Here is an 18,331-nt window from a genome sequence, read left to right as displayed (position 1 = left end):
AATACCACAAACACCAACTCACATGAGGGGGTCTTACATAGGAAAAATGGCTGTGCCAAAGCTTTCTATATACTAAAGCACGCCTAATTAGCGTGTGACGTCATAGGAACTGTTAGGATTCAAATCTAATTGGATGTGCATTGGATGTTGTTTTGCAATATACAGCTGTAGTGACGTTGTAGTCATTTCCTTCACATCTCTAAGCTTTGATACGAAGCTCTATGTTCTAAACAAAGTTACCTCTATAGCTCTATGCCTTAAGGCATTGCTTTTCATCTTCCATACATCAGGGGGTTCAAGTCTTGAGTAAGGTTAGCAAATAGGTTATATTCATTTCTCAGCCAGGACACCTGGTAACTCTTTAGCCTTGCCTTTACATATCAATATTTTGCTTCAGCTTTTATTATGTGCAGCCCATTGTCTAATATTTAATGCAACCTGTTCTCTCTCATGCTGAACACCCTCCCCCAATAAACAATAATATACAACTGCAGTGTTTTGTCTCACCAAACTGCTATAAGCACAAGAAAGCATTTGTAGCTCAACACGGTTGATGCTCCTGTTCTGAGCTCTGACCTTTGAAACTCCCTGGTTCGACTCCCACCTTTGCTCATTTTAATAAGGTCCTAGTTTTTTCCTATTAGCTCTTATCACAGGGTCTACATGGTGGACTTTGCCATTTGTAAGGTGCACATTTCCCTTTCCAGGCAAACCTATTTTCAACTTACCATGGCTCGGACATCCTAAGCAGTGATGAGAGGAAACCTTTCCTCTGACAGCAAGATGACATTTGTGGATCGCCTGGTTAATGTGCTCTTCACCATTTCAGAAATGTATATTTTACCATGATAAAAACTAACAAAGTACAGTGGTGCCTCGCATAACGAACGCCTCGCACAGCGAACGCTGCACACAACGAACTTCATGTCTTGATTCATACAACGAACTTCGTTTCACACAACGAAGTCGCCCGAGCTGCCGATGTATTGCATTCTTCCGCGCAGGCACTGCCCTCTCTCACAGCCCTTCGCCTGGCTCCCTGTGCAGTGGCGGACCGTCGGCTCGCCTCCTTTTATGGAGGGGCCCGGCGCCTACTGCTGATGCGTTGGGGGGGGCGGAGCTACTCTCGCCGCTTCCCCGATGCTAGAAAAAAAAAAAAAAGAAAAGTTAAGTCCCAGTTTATGCCGCTGAGACTCTGCCCTCTCTCACTGTATACAGTCGTCCTTTTAAGATAAACTCAATATTTTTTATATATCATGGCTTCTAAAAAAAGCAGGAAGGTGATTTCTGTTGAAATGAAACAGGAAATAATTAGAAGGAGTGAATGTGGGGTAAAACAGTGTGACCTCGTCAAAGAGTTTGGCCTCAGCAAGACCACCATTTTCACCATTTTGACAAATTTATCTTTTTTTATGTCATCTTAGCATATTTTATGCTGCAGAACGAATAATTTTTTTTAACATGTCTTGTTATGGGAAAACGCGTTTCCCATAACGAACTTTTCGCATAACAAACTTGCTCCTGGAACGAATTAAGTTCGTTGTGTGAGGCACCACTGTATGCCATGTTTAAAAGGAGAAATATAAGATGAGTTGAACTCAAATTCTTAGCATGGAAGGGGGAAAAGTTTATTTTTCTGCTACACAGCAAAGTTGTACATTAATGTTATATTCAACTCCTATAAGAATTGGAAAGCATCATCAAAGTGCACCTGGAAGGTAGATATGCCACAAGTAAAATACAGACTGGGATTTGAACCCTCAAAGCCCGGAAGATTGGTAGAGAGTGCCTTTCCTCACTGAACTACAGCAACTTTTGTTCCAATGTCTCTGGCTCCCTTGTCATATCATATCTTAGTGAAGTGCTAAGGGAAAAGGAGTTTAGCTATAATGTCATAGTAGGCTGAGACAAAAGAGTGGTAGCTCAATGGTTAAAAGCGCTGCTTTCACTTAGCCCCAAACCCATATTCCCAAGTGTGCTTGAATGCATGTGAGGTGAAGCTCCATTTTTCTCACACGCTAATCTTCATTCTAAGCACTGTACTAATGCATATATGACTGTAAGTAATCTGTTCCGTTTAGGCGTCATACCGGAAAAGTGGTGTTTTTTTTGCCCTTACCAATCAGCGTCATTTGTGCTGCAATTCTTTAATACATAGTTGATATTTGTTTTTTACTTGAAAACCTTCCAAATCTTTAGGCATTCCTTTGCTTAAACTTATTTGAGTTCATCCTGATATGATAGCTAATGAGCATAGACAGCTCAGTCAAGTATGATATGAACGGGTGGTGAGATGGACCTTAGTAGAAGCAGCTGTAGCTCTATGTGTTAGGCGCCAGCCTGTGCTCCTAACATCCAGAGGTTGTGAGTTCTACACCCAGCACATCTTTTAATTGTGGCATACTACTTTGAAGGTGCAGATTGATGAGGTCACAATGAGGTCAGTTTTGTGCAACTGAAGACCTCCATTTTGCAATGAGGGAAGCTTGAATGTTAAGGTGTGTATCTGTTTATTCTCTTTTTAAGTGCTGATAATGTGTGCTGTTTTTTCTTTGCTTTCAAAAGAGAGCCGATTGCAGTGCTGTTTGTTGAGAAAAAAAAGGGGGTTGTAAAAGCCATGTGTAAATTATATTATTGTTTGGGCAGAAATGTGGTTTGTTATCCATGCAATATAATGTGTTCCATTGTTATGGTGTCATTATATTTATTAGGACAGAGAAAAGATGAAAACTATTCAAACTCACTATTGGAATTATTGATGAAAAAACACAGCGGACGTCTGCCTCGCGTCTAACAAAGAGCCGCAATTACGATAGTTGAAACGGCATTGAAATCCAAGTTAGACCAGGGTTTCTTACGTCTACATAATACACGATATTTGGACGCAGTTGCTCGCTCAGGTAGTGCTCATCTAGCGTCCCCATCTGGCACGCCCACGGAACGCCCACGTCCAGAGCTGGAGACGGGACTATGCTTTCTATAGACGTCAGTTCGTCAACTACGTCTTAGGGACGTCTATGTGTGTTTATTTCCCAATTAACATTAATTAAGACCCTTAACTCCGTAATTATTCACTTACATCGGACGCCTAAAGCATGCCTAAAATAAACGCAGTAATAGAGAATTTACCCCTCTATGTCTACTGTCTATATTTCCAAATCTGTTTGGTATGACTATACTATAAAAGCTGAAATTTATATATCTATGTACACCAAATTTGGTTTGCCTACCATTTGTCCTGCTTATACTGTGAATGTACTCTTGTAACCTGTTCTGGGCTCCTTTGGGAGGACGGGCTAAATGAATAAATAAATAGTTTTGCAGGAAGTGGGACTCAACAGCTAAAGTACATACTCCTATGTATCCGCTAGAATTGCCTGGGGACAGAAATCAAACCTGTCCCCATAAACTTTAGCAGTAGTTAATTATGGTACTGAATTAAAGAATCTTGTAGCAACCCATATAGAGACTCATATACAAATAATTAGACACTTTATTAATTTGGAAATATTAATTGGAAAGAATACATACTTTGTAAATGGGGCTCTGCCAGAGCCTCCAAAGTACAAAATATAAATACTCCAGCAGATGAGGACCCTCAAGCTATGTCAGCTGAGGACTTCCTCTGAAGGTGACTGGGGTTCCTTTTGCCAAGTTTGGCAGTCAGCAGTAGCATCCCTGAGTCACAGATGCTGGCACCTCAGTGTCTCAGGGATGCCTGCCAGCGACTGTAACGCTTGGTGGAGGAGAGTTCTGGCCACCTTTTGGAGGTCCTCAGTTTGTGTTTGTGAATCCCCACCAGCCACAGCAAGGGTCAGCAAGTACTTCAACACTGGAGAAATAAAAATAGAAATGCATTTTCTTTTCTGTTGAACACAATACAAACCACCGATGCAAACAAAAACAAAAAACTGTGGATACAGATATTCTGGAGATAATATAAAGACATCTGCTATATACATTTCCCAAAGCTAACATATTTCAGTCAATAAATTCTTTTTTTTACCTTTACTGTCTGAAAATTTATTTTTCCATCAAGTTGGGTCCAATTTCTCTTTTTTCTGCTTTCTTGTCTTCTGCAAATTCTTCAAATGGTTGCTGTCCATTGGTTCCTGCTACCATTTGTCTAGCATTTCTCTCTCCCCTCCCTCCCGTTGTACAGCATCATCACTCCATTCTATCCTGGATCATTCTCCCTCCTTTTTCTCTCCCCACTCCTGCACAGCATTTCTTCTCCTCCACCCCCATGTACATGTCTCCTCTCACTCACTGTCCACTATCTCTCATTCTCTCCCTTGCTGCAAAAGGAGTGGCAAAAGAGAGGAAAGGAGGGATCCAGGGTTCATCTCTCACACCCCCTACTTCCACATCCAATATTTCTCCCTCTCTCATCTTTTGTCCCAGCCCACCATTTCTCTTTCTATCACATCTCTCCCTCCATTCCCTCAACCACCATGCCCAACATTCCTCCCTCTTGCATCACTTTGCCTGTCGTTCTATTCCCTCTCCACCACCACATCCAACATTTTTCACTCTCATCTTTCTCTTCCCCATGCATCTCTACCTCACTCCTTTCCCTCTGTGCCCAACAAATCTTTTTTCCTTTTCCCATGTGCACATCTTTCGTTCCCTCTCATTCATGTCCAGTTCTCTGTATTCCCTCCACCTCAGCTTTTCCTTCCCTCACCCATCCTATGTCCCAAGTTCATGCCCCCTCTCCTTCTAGCTGTTGTCCCAAATTCATGCCCCTCCCCTCTCCATTATCCCAATGTGTGAGCTTGCTCCCTCCCTCGGCCCAGTTTCGTGCCTCCCTCCTGCAGGTGTGTACCAGAGCCGTCCAGGTGGACCTTCTTCTTCCTGCCTTCCAGCTGCACTTGCTTCTTCGCAGGGCTGTGGGCAACGGTTCCTGGATGCTGCACATGGCTGACCCAGAAGTCTTCCTTCTGATGTTGGAGGAAAAGCTTCCAGGTCGGCTGCACTGGGAGCACTGCATGTGGCTTTGTGGAGGGGCGAGTGCGCTGAAAGGCAGGAAGGAAGTGGCACTGATAAGGTAACATGGGAGCTGAATAAGACGTCTCCATCCCCATGGGATCCCTACAGACCAAGGGGGGAACCCCGTGGGATTTCTGTTGGCCCTGTTCCCATGCAACTCTCTAGTATCCGCAACAGAAACTGTGGATGGGCCATTTGGCCTTTATCTGCCATCATATTTCTATTTGGTGTTCTTGTCTCAGGACACAAAAGTTCTGATGGGATGTTTTAAAGGAAATGGAAGAGAGGGTGGGGATACATATGTTGAGAGAGCCACAAATGTGTTTGCTGGGACTGAGAGATATACAGGGAGCTAACTGGCAGAGATTGTGAAGGATGGAACTGGCTGTACAATAGAATCCCAGTTAACTGGTACTCAACCAACTGGGAAAAAAAAATATTGTCTCCCATGCTAATTCAATACCCTCCCACCTCCGAAGCAGCAGCAGCACCGTAAACAAGCTGCTTGCAGCCAGCCCCGACAGAGCCCCGTGGCCACAGGATGGGCCTAAGCAATATGGGACAATCAAAGAGCCTTAAGTCCCTCCCCAGCGCACCCCAGGATACACCAGGAAGGCCCACTATTTTGTAAGAGGCAAGGGCTTGCCAGCTGGAGCAGGGCAGGTATTCCTCCGGCCAAACTTCCTGAATAAGGTAGGGAGCGGGGCACAGAGGTCAGGAACTGTTGGGGGGATTGGGCAATGGCAGAAGGGAGTGGACATCCCTCCCGCTGTGGGAGTTAGAGGATTGTGTTAGAGTTAGAGGATTGTGCGAGCACGATGGGAGAGAGTGGGCATCTCTCCTATTGCCAGGGGTGGGTGTGTAGAGGTTGCGAGAACGTGGCGGGAGAAAATGGGCATCTTTCCTGCCTATCTCCGATAATGGGGGAGTTTGTTTTTTTTATATTTTTTGGGGAGGGGGGTCTGAGCTGTCAAACCTTACTTTTCTGTCAGTGTCTGAGCCAATCAGCGCTCAGGCACTGATCAGACAATAAGGCTACGACAGCTCGGACCTGTTGGCAAATGTGGCATGAGGTTAGTGAATCATTCGGCATTATAGAGAATCACTCAGAGTGCTCATTTTAATATTAATGACCTCATTATACTACTTGCATGGCAGTATCGGAGACAGTTAAAAACGCAGAAAAGACTGGTAAGCTGTTTAGATAATCCACCGCTAAAATACATGCATGCTAAACTGGCTAGAACTGGTTTAGTGAGCATGTTAAAGGCACATTTTAGTTTTGAGAATCTTCCCCTGAGAATCTACTGTAGCAAAAAGGAAACAAATACAGTAGTTGGATCCACTGAACATGACTGGAAGAACTGATGATACTTAGTGAATTAGACAAACTTACAGATAAATGCAAAGGGACAAGACAGCAAAGAATGGTTACAAATTAAACTGAGTGTTGGGGGAGGGATAAATTATAATGAAATAATACAAAAGGAGACTGTCAAAGTCATACTAAAGAGGGGGGGAGTGAGGAGGTAATACTAGAAAACTGTGAATAGGGGATACACTGAAGAAACCTCAGTGTACACTGCATGTGGGGGAGTTTTGAATATATCTAATATTTTACAATTTGTTGAAAGGGAAAGGAGGGATTAGGTGGTTTCAAGTGGTAATTGCAATGCAATGTTTTTACAGATTGTTAAAGATCCATGGTGTGAAGCTTTTATATAAAGCTACCAGTAAATGGGATTTGGACTTTTGCATGTTTTACTTTTTGGAATTCATAAAAATTTATGGATATAAAATATTTATTTCCTCTGCACCAGACCAAAATCTAGGACTGGAAGAAAATGTTGAACATCTAATTCCTCCAGCCATTTCACCAACTGGCCAGCAGCTGCTTAGGTCTTTCATTGCACACCTCCCATTATTATTATTCACAATATGCTTGATTAGTAGAACCTACTCTTCATTTCTGTTTGACAAGTTGAAACCCCTCACACAATCTCAGCACATTTCATGGGGAAAAGTGGAGGGAATCTAAGTTTCAAGCTAAGCTCAAGCGCTGTTCCTCCAGCTACCTGAGCATTATGAAGAAAAAGAGATAACTTGAATGTAATGTTTATTTGGTGAATTTACATGGGTTTTACAAAAAGGAAGCATACAGACAAATTATCTTTTTAGTGCAGTTTCAAATATCTGAAGAACAGGCAACAGTCTATGATATGGAATGCTGGAATTATTGGGCAGGGGCACACATGCCAATTTATTTTTAAATCGTTTTGTATTTAAGGAGATAAAGTATTTTTTTAAAATAATTAGTGTAACTGGATGAGGTCATTTAGGTATAAATCTCCCAGCATGACCTGGACAAATTCAAACCTTGGAAATTTGTAAAAGCTGCATACTTTTCTGCACTTTTAAGTGATTTTGAGGACATTGCCTGGCTTTGCTTTCTACAGGTCTTGCATAATAGACACCTATAGTACAGGCATGCAGAAACAAAATTACGTTCCTTTCCTTAAAAAAATTCAGTTGATTTTGCTTCAGACAACCAACCCTGGGTTCTCCAATTATTTTCCTACCATTCAATGTCTTAGAAAAGCCATTTATGATATTTCTTATCCCACCCACCATCTCTTCCCCCCCCCCCACTCTTGCACATAATTTCAGGGTAACCAGCATAAGATAGAGATATACCCATTCAAGGCAAAGATGCATCAATCAAGGCAATCAAAATTAGGTAAGAGGCTGAAAAATGAACATTGTATAAGACCTTGAAATATTTAATAGTGAGAAAACCCAATCTGTTGAATTGCTTATACACACGCAAACACTGCTTTGGCCAAGTCAACTGGCCAATTCTATGCTTACCCAGCAACTCTATCAATCCAAGACCTTTTGTCGATCCAGTAACTTCTTTTGATTCCTTTGTACTTCCAGCTTACTGAAAACAGGGTTGAGATTTCATATCATAACCCCTGGGGAATTTTTTTTCTTGTTTCATATCCCCTCCTAGCTTGTATTTAGTCCCCTGAAAGTGACAGACCTATACTGGGGACTAAAACACCAGGGCTCTTTCTGGAACCCTCAACTATGAAACCTGAATCTGGTCAATGGGCATCATCCTTAAGCAGAAGTATTGGAAAGGCCAAACAAACCAAACTCTAGCTCCACTGTGAAGCTCTCTGGTTGTTGATTGGGCAAAATATTGATAACCAATGGCCCTAGCAGTCTGCACCCTACGCTATCCTTAAGCAATGATCATAACACCCCTAGAACCTCTGCAGATTCCCCAATCTAGGCTGACCAAGGGAGTAGAAAACCAAACCAGAAACTTTCTATGGGTTCATCCCTGATCCAGGTCATTTCTAACAAGAGTTGAATTTATCTGGTCACTAATCTAGGAACATTTGAATATTTCTCTCTGGAGCAAAAACCAGGAATTATCCTAGGCACAAGAGGGAGCTTATTACAAAATTTACATTTACAAAACATTAGAGGGTAAATGCTACATAGGATTAAGTTTTCATGTAGGCCCTTTTTATCCCTTACAACTTTCTGAAAAATGGTAACTTAGCTCAGACATCTGTCATTCTAGTTGCTTGCTTCAAAAAGAATCAGTAGCTTAGAGTAGCAATGAGTACCAAGATATTGTAGCTAACTGGTTGGCTAGTTACATGGAAGTAAAACTATGTGAAACAAAAACAATGGGAATCGCAGGTTATCATTCCGTATCTCCCCCTCATCTTCCTGCCTTATTTAACTCTAATTCTACATCAAATCAGCTCAGTATTCCCTTACCGCTGGCTGCATCAGGACAGTAATTCCCAGAAAAGCAGATTATAGCAATCCATCAAGCAGACTCATTTCCAAACAGCTGGAAACCAGCATTGCAAATGTCCAGAGAGTAAGAAGCATGACATGAAATCCAAAACATACTTCTGGCAAGTTAACAGACCACAAACCCAGATGGCAAAGGAATCAATCAGCTAGTGTCCCATGCCTAGACCAGATTTGGCTGTTATGCTGTTAACATACACTAATCTCTGTGCAAGAGAGATAATCAGGCATTCACGCTCCACAGTTTTCACATTTTATTTCCAGTGTTTGAATTAGAAGAATAAAGCAGGTTTTAAGAAATGCCTGCTGAAAAATGGAGCATAAGAGCTCCATTACATTAATATTAATAAGAATCAACAAAGGTGGAGAGCAGGGCAGTAGAATACAAGTGCCAGAGTCAAAAGGGCAAGCCCTGAAAACCTGTATGACCACTCCAGGACAAATCTGTAAGGCAAACAGCTGTAACATTTTATTTAATAAGGAGCCACATTAAAAACAGCATCATATGCCCCTAAAATTGCCAGTCACATTTCCTGAAAACAGTATCAGGAACTGGCCACATCTCTTTGGAAAAGTACTCCTACTACACTGTCAGCCACAACAGGGCCAAGTTGGTAATTTAAGGGGTTTAACCTCAGCAAACCTGTTCAACAGTCCACCCCCGGTGCTATTCCTTTGTCCTTATTTGTGGAAACCCTCGAATAGTAACGTCTACATAACAGCTGTACACAGAATGCCAGGCACAAAGGTCTTTTCTGGAAAAGCATCTGCCAAGTATTGTTCTCTCAATCACGTCACACTTTTATTATTTGGAGGTGGAAGCAAATGGCTTAATCAGAGAAGACATTTCATTTATAAGCTTTGCAAAAGCAAGTTGGTGGTAGACATGAGTGAAACGGGATTGTTCAAATCCTTCTCAGTGGACAATTTAGAGCCAGCTTTGCAGAAAGAGTTGGGGAGGAGGGAGGGACTACAGGCTGTGCATGCTAAGTATATTTTACAAGATGATTTCTTCTGAAGCCTTAATAAAAAAAACCCCAAAACAAGAAAAAAACATCAATAAAGGGTCAGATACACTAAAGGTTTTCTCCTATTTTATATCTATGGAAAAGTGCTTTGCATGTCTGGCCCTATATTGCCCAAAAGAGTTTTGCAGTTTCATTTTATATAAAACTAAAAAAATCAACCTGCTGGGATAAGATACATATTAAACCAAAATCATTTTTTGGAAATCATCTACACATTCTGAAAAATTCAGTTGATCTATATAAAACAAAATGTATTCTCATTCAAGGGAAAGAAAGGAGTGGGGAGGAAAAGCCCAAAAGATTTATCAGTTTTTATTTGCATGGCCCAAAACATAATTGCGCTCCCTTGTGATTTGCTTTCTGTAGTAGGTTCTTACGATGTCAGTTGCATCAGAATTACAATGCAGAACCCTACGTGTCCTCAAATACCCACTCCCACAACACCTAAACATCAAACAGAAGGAACAAACGAAGACACCACCAAAGCAAAACCAAAGGCCACCACTCAACAGCTTGCAACAGAGTTCTCTTCGGCTTGACTTGACACGGAGCACTGTCTCCCCACCCAAGGCTGGCATGCTTCTCTCAAATTTTGTATCATCTTTTATAGTGTTGGAGGTTTCAATCCATATTTTTTTGCAACTTCTGTCTGGGCATAGGCAGCATCGCACAGGGAGTAGAGATGAGCCATTTCCATTTCAGACTTGGCCAAGTTGATGGCTTTGTTGAACATGTCGATGGCTTTGTCCAAATTGCCTCTGAATCAGAAAACAGAACAAAAATTACGATAGTGATGATGTTTAGAAACAAACCGAGCACTTATATACTAACAGAAACCTTGACCCTAGCACTCTTTTCTCTTGCATCAGCTGGGCCATGCTATCTTCAGCAGAGCATATCTCCAGCAGAGCACACAACTCCATTCTGATGGCCTCTTATATCAACAAACTGTTCCTCATGTGTCCTGTAAGTGGACTTTGTATGCAGTTGGGTGTGCATGGATACTGACATGCATATCCACACTCAGCCAATCTACAGCCAGGAGGGGAGAGAGGGTGCACATGTACGTACGTATATGTACATTTCAGTGGCCAGAACAGGGCTGTCCCAATAACAAGAGACAAATTCCAATACACACACTCCCATAGGTTTTCTTCTGGGATGGCAAAGAGCTTAATTGTGATCCATTCAATATAAAATATAATGCAGACAATTTTATAAGTCACATTTATGTACAATTTTACCCCAAAATTAATTGAAATTGTCAGTAAGTGGGGGGGGGGGGGGTTGGGGGGGTGTTATTTGAGGGGGGAATCCAAAATCCTTAAAAATGTTAAATTCTATTTTAGCATAAATAAATCTGATGGAACATGATTTTATTTTTTGAAAAAAATAAAAAAAATTGTTCATCATAACAAGCAAGATAAGTTACACTCTACAAAACAGCAGTTATAACACACTGAATGACAGTTTGTCAGCTACTTGATCATTCAGAGAAGCAGTTACATCAGAACCACTATAAGAAACAACAAAGGGTTATGCAACAGGATTCTTTAGTTGGATTTGCCAAGGGTAAATGCTGAATTAGTTTTCTGTATGCTAAAATTTCTAGGCCAAATCAAACATTTTTATTTATCAAATGTGGCTCTCAAGCCAGTCTTCAAAGATCATCAAGATGGTCAGATTTTTGGGATAGCCTCAATGAATATAAATAAGATCTTAGAAAAAAGAGGGGGTTGGTAACCTGCACAGAGCAGAAGGTTTATCTGCCATCAATTACGATGTAACTATGAATCTGCAAACAGGCAATGCACATATCTTCCTCATATATATTCAGTAGATACTAGAGAATGACACGGTGACTGTTACTGGTGGCTAGCCACGGGTAACCTGCCAGAATGGGGGAAACAACTGGTTGCCGCAGGTACGGGAACAAGGCCATTCACCGCTCTGGAGCAGTGAATGGCCTTGTCCCCGCAATAAAGAATCTGCCGCGAGTTGCCTCCCTTCCGGATCAGCAGCTCCCCTCGCTATCGCGGGTGCTGCAGCAGCCCCTGCCTCAGGAGTCCAGCAGCCACCCTCCCTATCGCGGATCAAACAGTCCCCCACCCTCGCACCCAATGCGTTCGTTGCCACCGGCGGGGATTCCATCTACAAACAGGCCCCCCCCCTCCACTGAAACCGATCCGGAAGGCTTCCCTCCGATGTCAGAGCTGATATGGGAGGGAATCCTTTAGGGTCAGCCAGGGATCCCAGTTACCTCAACCGTCCTGCTTCCAGCTTGTCTGCTCCTTGTTGTCTTCAGCTGCACTTGTTTGCCAGGACGCGTGCAGCGGCTTTTGCACGCTGCACGTGGCTGACCTGGAGCCATTGCTTCTAGATCAGCAGAGTGCAAGAGCCACTGCGCTCATCCAGGCATACGTGCCATTGAAGACAAGAAGGAGCAGACAAGCTGGAAGGAGGATGGTTGAGGTAACTGGGATCCCCGGCTGACCCAAAAGACTTCCCTCCGACATCAGCGGGAAACTTTCTGGGTTGGCTTCGGCGGAGGGGGCATGCCCAGCTGGATGGCCCTGAAGGGAACAAGTAAGGTGGGGGGGAGAAGCAAGTTGGGACATGGGGGGGACACAAACTCGGGACACAGAAGGAAAGGAGGGGGCATGAACTTGGGACACTTGGGAGAATTGTTGAGCATGAGGGTGTGAGTGAGAGGAAAAGAGATGGTGCACATGGGGAAGAGAAAGATGAGAGGGAGAATAGTTGGACATGGTGGTGGAGAGGGAACAGATTGAAGGGGATGCAAGCAGGAGGAATGTTGTACATAGTGATGGAGGGAGAGGTGTGGCATGGTGCTGGGTGGTATGGTGATAGGAGGAGAAATGTTGGGCATGGGGATGATGGGCAATGGTGGAAATGCTGCCCATGATCTGGGGGATGAGAGAGGGAGAAATGTTGGATGTGGCAGTAGAGGGAGTGGGGGAGATGCACCCTGTATCTCTCTCCCTCTCCCCATTCCCTGTACACAGGGGGAGGAGATCATAGAATGGTGAGATGATGAAGGCGTTAAATGGGCATAGGGGAAATACTAGAAAGGGACGTATAGGAGACATAGAGAAGGGAGATGCTGAACATGGGAACAATACATACACAGAGATAGAAGATGGATGGCGAGCATGGAGAAAGAAGAAATGTCAAATTGTCAGGAGACCCTAGCAAGTAAGTTAAGAGAAGAAAAAAACAGAGACCAGCAAGATTTGAAGAATAAAATGACGAGACAAAAAAAAAAAAAAGAAAGATAGAAAAAAATAATTTTATTTTCTATTTTGTGATTAGAATATATCAGATTTGAAATATGTATCCTGCTAGAGCTGGGGTTAGACAAAACTGGGGACCGTAAAGCCCAGGCCATGCTTCTTTAGCTTCCAGCTGACTTAGGGCTCTTTCTGACCAGGGGGCAGTTGCCCTAGTTGCACTCCCCTAGCACTATTCCCGTCATGTGTGACTGCAGTATTCTGTTAGCTTGATTTTTCTGTGTAGCATTCTGTAATAATTTGACTTATTCAGTTTTCTCAATATTGGAGAGGAGGGGAGACAAGGGTTTTGTTGATCCTTGCTGTATATTATTTGTGTTTATAAATGACAATTGTACAGAATAGTGTTTATTTTTATACTTTAATAAAATAAGTTCAGTATAAAATCATTATTATTCAAGGCTTGTGCGGATGGGATCAAATGGTTTATGGGGATGGGGTGAGAACAGAGACTGAGCTGGAGGGGACAGGGACACATTTTATCCCCACAATATTCTCTAGTAGATACCCAAGAAAACCAGGATATGAGACCTTGCGAGACTGGGTTGGAGAACCAGGGTTGATACACACTTTTATACTTCCTGTAATTTGTCAAAACCACCATTATCTTTTCATCCCACACTCAGGGACCAGGCCATATATTACCTCTGCACTTCAATGGTTCCCATTGTTTCATACGCAAAATCACACTTGTTGTCAATTTCAATGGCTTTGCTGATGAGCTCCAAGCCCTTGTCCAGATCCTGCTTCCACTGCAGCTGTAGTAAACTATGAAGAAAGCAGCACATGCATATTAGTGGAAACCTCTTCATTCCGAAAACATGAAACGCCATTACAAGTAGGCAAACTGAAAGCAACATCAGAAATACTTTTCCACAGAAAGGGTGGTGGATGTAATGCTCTTCAAAGGAGATGACTTTCACACAAAAATGCATAGGGTCAGGGGAAGGTAATTTGCAGAGTGCCAGTACAAACCTTAAAAAGAAAAAGAAAAAAAAAAAAAAAAAGGGAGCGATAGTTTTAGAAATTGATTTACCGTACCTAAACCTGCACAGAGAAAAATCAATCTGCCCTAATCTTCGAAAGTGATTATTTTCTAGGTGCTCAATTTTATCCTTAAGATCTTTACGTCTTATTTCTTTATTGAAATGGGCCAACATTTATATTCCTTCCCAAACATTATATTTAGTGACTTCTCCATTGTTTAACCAAACATAGGGGTCCCTTTTTTAAGGCGCACTGATTTAGCGCAAGCTAAAGATTAGCATGCGTTAAATGCTAAGGCACCCATAAAATATAATGGATGCTTTAGCATTTAGCGCGCGCTAATATTTAGCACACGCTAAATTGGTTAGCGTGTCTTAATAAAAGGACCCCATATTCCTCTAACTTCCTCTTCGGGTGTTAGCCAAACCTCTTTCTTTTCTAATAAACTCTCAATGAGCATCCAGAAACCCTAATCCTGAAGTCTCCGCAATGTCTTAACTTGCTTGGCCAAACCAGTAGCCTGAAAGGTGGGTAGACGGAACTCTTGGTCGATGTGAAATGCTGAAAATCTTTGGTAGAAAGAAAGGTACCATAAGGAGGATAATTCCTGCCTTCATGATCCTGAGGTATGGTTCGCTGCATGAGAGTCTGCAATTCCGAGACCCTTAACGAGACTATTGCTACCAGAAACACTGCCTTCACTGTGAGATCCAGCAGATGCCTCTTGAAGGGACTCGTAGGGAGGCTTACAAAGTCCTTTCAGTATGAGGTTGAGATTCCATGTTGGAAAGGGCTGGTGTAACAGACACTGTAATCAGAGTATTCCCTTCAAAAATCTAGTTTCTTCCAGATGAGACACCAGCAAGACCTTTCCCATGTGAGCTCGGAAGCACGAGAGGCTTACCACTTGTACTTTGAGCGATGCCACTGCCAGGCCTTTCTTTAGTCCGGTCTGGAGAAATTAAAGAATCACTGGAATTGGAACCTTGAAGGGCTTCACCTTATCCTTGGGGCACCAGAGCTGAAAAGCCTTCCAGACCTTAGCTTAGGCCACAACAGTCGAAGGCTTTTTAGCTCAAAGAAGAGTAGAATTGACTACTTCCGAATATCCTTTGCATACTAAGGCTGTACTCTTAATAGCATGCTGTAAGACCAAAGTGATCTGGGTTCGCCATGTGAATTGAACTCTGACTGAGTAGCTCCATATGAACCAGTAGCTTGATGCATCTGTCCCATTGGAGCCTTACTAGATATGCATACCATGACTGCCGAGGCCAATCAGGGGCTACTAGGATCAAAAGTCCCAGGTGTGTCGAGATTCTGCGAATGACCTGGCCCACTATGGGCCACAGTGGAAACACAGCAGCTTCTCTATCGGCCAGGGCTGACCAACCCTGTTTCCTAGTTATTTTTTTCAGCTGTAGAAGTGATTCACCCGAAGCCATTAAGTTCATCAGTGGACTTCCTCAGTGTCCCAGAAACCCTCAAAAATCAATTTATTTTGGGCAATCCCCCCTCCCCAAATTTTCCCCATTGGGAATAATGGGCTGTATTTACTTTGCTGTGCTAGTACCTGCCTTGGCAGCTTTCCTATAGCCTGACTGATGGCAGAAGATTTTCAGCCTCAAATCCTTTCCAGAATGGATCCAAAACTGGAGATCTTTGGGTTCAACAGACCTCAACCCCCCCTCCCCCCGATCTTTTCGCCATGACCGAGGGGGGGGAGGCAGAAAAACGCAGTCAGCTCCCTGAAGCTTAAAGTGACTCAAATAGGGAGCCCTGTGCTCAAGTCTCCCAGGGGAACATCCCTGAGCTTCCAAACTGCACCAAGCAGGTTGACTAAACAGGTACACCTGGGGGTTGCCCTACAAGCAGCAGACAAACCCATGTGAAATCTGTGTTCTCTCACAACAGATATAGACCTCGCTAGTAGAGAATTAATTGTAGAAAGGCTCAAAAACACAAATCATTATGATGTGAATTGTCATTAAGACCTTCAATTTGATGATAGCAGATTTGCTCAATCAATAATTTGAAGTGCTTGCTGTTGTTAAAATCAATATATCTTTGAGCCTTTCTACAATTAATTCTCTACTAGTGAGGTCTATATCTGTTGTGGAAGTTTTCAAGTTGTCTCACTTTTTCATCTTCGTTTTGACTTTAGTGACTTCTAAATTTTATGGAATCTGTGTTCTCTCCCAGACAGAGCTACTCCAAATTGCGGATTTCTAGGCATCGAAGCCTTCCAAAATGGATAAAAAGAAATACCCCAAAATAATAAAAACCGAACAGAGCAGATCATAACACACCTTCTCAGTTCACTTACAGAAGGGAAACCTGGAAAGGGCACTATACTACACTGGTGAAGGAGGAAGAGCTGAAAGATGTGATCGACATCATTCTGCAACAGTTCATGACCAGATGATATTCACCTAGAGTACAGACTCCTATGTTTATGTAACAGAAGAACCGTTGCTCTGGATTATGTTTAAGCAGGGGTGACTGAAGCAGATTACTAACATTATTTTGGTGAAGACAGAGAACCTCACTCAGCTGTCCACATTGGGAAGTGAGATCACTTATTTTAACTTTGAGAATCATGCTGAAGGCTTGGTCTTCTCCAAGATATTCACTAGTGTCTCCAGCTCGTCATTGAAGAGCATTTTGCTTTCAAAGGAATACTGTTAAGATAAATACTGGGAGAGGAAACCACAGTCCCCTTTTCTAAGTCATAAAAAGGGAAAGGCCAATACCTCTAGTAGCCCACCTCCTGCAACAGTTGTAAAAAATCTCAAAGGCCCTGTGGTATATCCCAATTTCTCAAATTATCCAAACATGCTGAGCCTTGCTGCACACAAGTATTAGAACACTTGCACTACACTTTGTTGCTTAAGAGTTAGGGGTGAGAAAGTCTGCTTCCTGAAGTCTGCTTCCAACTAGGAATACTACTATTCGCTGGGACAGACCCCCCCTTTCCTCTAGAATGGTGGTCTCTATAAAAAGTGCTAGAATTTAGTCATCCTCCTCAGGCAGATTATCTGATCTCCACTTATGTACCAAAAATAGAATGCAGGCCCACTTGCAGAACAGCTAATCACACTTAATGTTCCTCTTTCCCCACAATCCCCCCCTCCCCACCCCCGGGCACTCCGCTCATTGGATAAGTCTCTCTTATCTGTATCCTTCTCCTCTACAGTCCAGACTCTGTCCCATCTACCTTGCTGCACCGCATGCCTGGAACAAATTGCCTGACTTGATACGTCAGACTCCGCGCCTCTAGCAGTATTCAAATCCAGTCTCAAAGCCCACTTCTTTGAAGATGCTTTAAATTCCAAACTCCAACCCACCTTCTAAGCATACATCCTGTAATTCCCCCACCTGAATACAGTATATTGATGCACATTCTTTTCCAGTTTGTCTGTTTTGACTAGATTGTAAGCTCTTTTGAGAAGGGACTGTCTCTTCTGTGTTTTGATGTACAGTGCTGCGTATGTCTAGTAGTGCAAAAGAAATGATTAGTAGTAGTAGTAATAATAGTAGGCTGAATGATTTGATAAAAGGCTCTCAGATCTATGGTGGGTTCCCTCAGTGAGGAAGGTAAAAACAAAACCCTCAAGGACTCCAGAGAGTAAAAATTAACCAAAAGAAGCTCTACTCTCTCTAAGAACGAGACTAGTGAAGGGTCAGTATCAGGTATATATGGCTCTTTCATTAGAGATCCAACTCCAGGCACTACAGACTGAGTGGACTGCAAATCTTGACCATAAAACATCCAGAGGAACTCAGGTTCTCTGCTTGCTATGCCACTAGGTAATTTAGAGCTGAAAGTGGAATGGCAGCATTACTCTGAGCTTCCTCAGAACAGTAAAATTAAAAAAGTACTTGAGAAAATCCTTGTTCCTAGATACTCCTGTCAGGTTATTAAACTATGAGACACCCCTTTTCATTGACAGGACCCTCACTTTTTGAACTAGTAACAAAGGCAGTCTGATAAAGATTCAGAGACTGAAGTTAATTTAGAAGGTTGCCAAAGATGGCTGTGCTTCCTATGCTTATACTCGTAACATACACATTTGGGCACCACTAAATATCACCTTTTTTCACAAAAGTTAGCTGGCAAGTCAGGTCCTGGCTTGTTTTGAGTTTGGCACTCAAATTGAGCCTGCTAGAACCAAA

General features: G+C 42.6%; 1 protein-coding gene across 1 annotated transcript in view; it reads right to left on the bottom strand.

Moving 5' to 3' along the window:
• Positions 1-7,095: 7,095 nt before the first annotated feature.
• Positions 7,096-18,331, bottom strand: part of TOMM70 (translocase of outer mitochondrial membrane 70) — a 112,649-nt gene continuing 101,413 nt past the window's right edge. The window contains exons 11-12 of the mRNA XM_033941824.1: positions 13,814-13,936; positions 7,096-10,615 (exon numbers count right to left, since the gene is read on the bottom strand). Coding sequence (XP_033797715.1) covers positions 10,462-10,615; positions 13,814-13,936 — 277 coding nt within the window. The 3' untranslated portion in view covers positions 7,096-10,461. The remainder of the gene's footprint in view (positions 10,616-13,813; positions 13,937-18,331) is intronic.

Source organism: Geotrypetes seraphini, chromosome 4 (genome assembly GCF_902459505.1).
Source record: "Geotrypetes seraphini chromosome 4, aGeoSer1.1, whole genome shotgun sequence".
Taxonomy (NCBI): domain Eukaryota; kingdom Metazoa; phylum Chordata; class Amphibia; order Gymnophiona; family Dermophiidae; genus Geotrypetes; species Geotrypetes seraphini.
The sequence above is the reverse complement of the archived record's forward strand: the minus strand, read 5'-3'. Positions and strand labels throughout refer to the sequence as shown.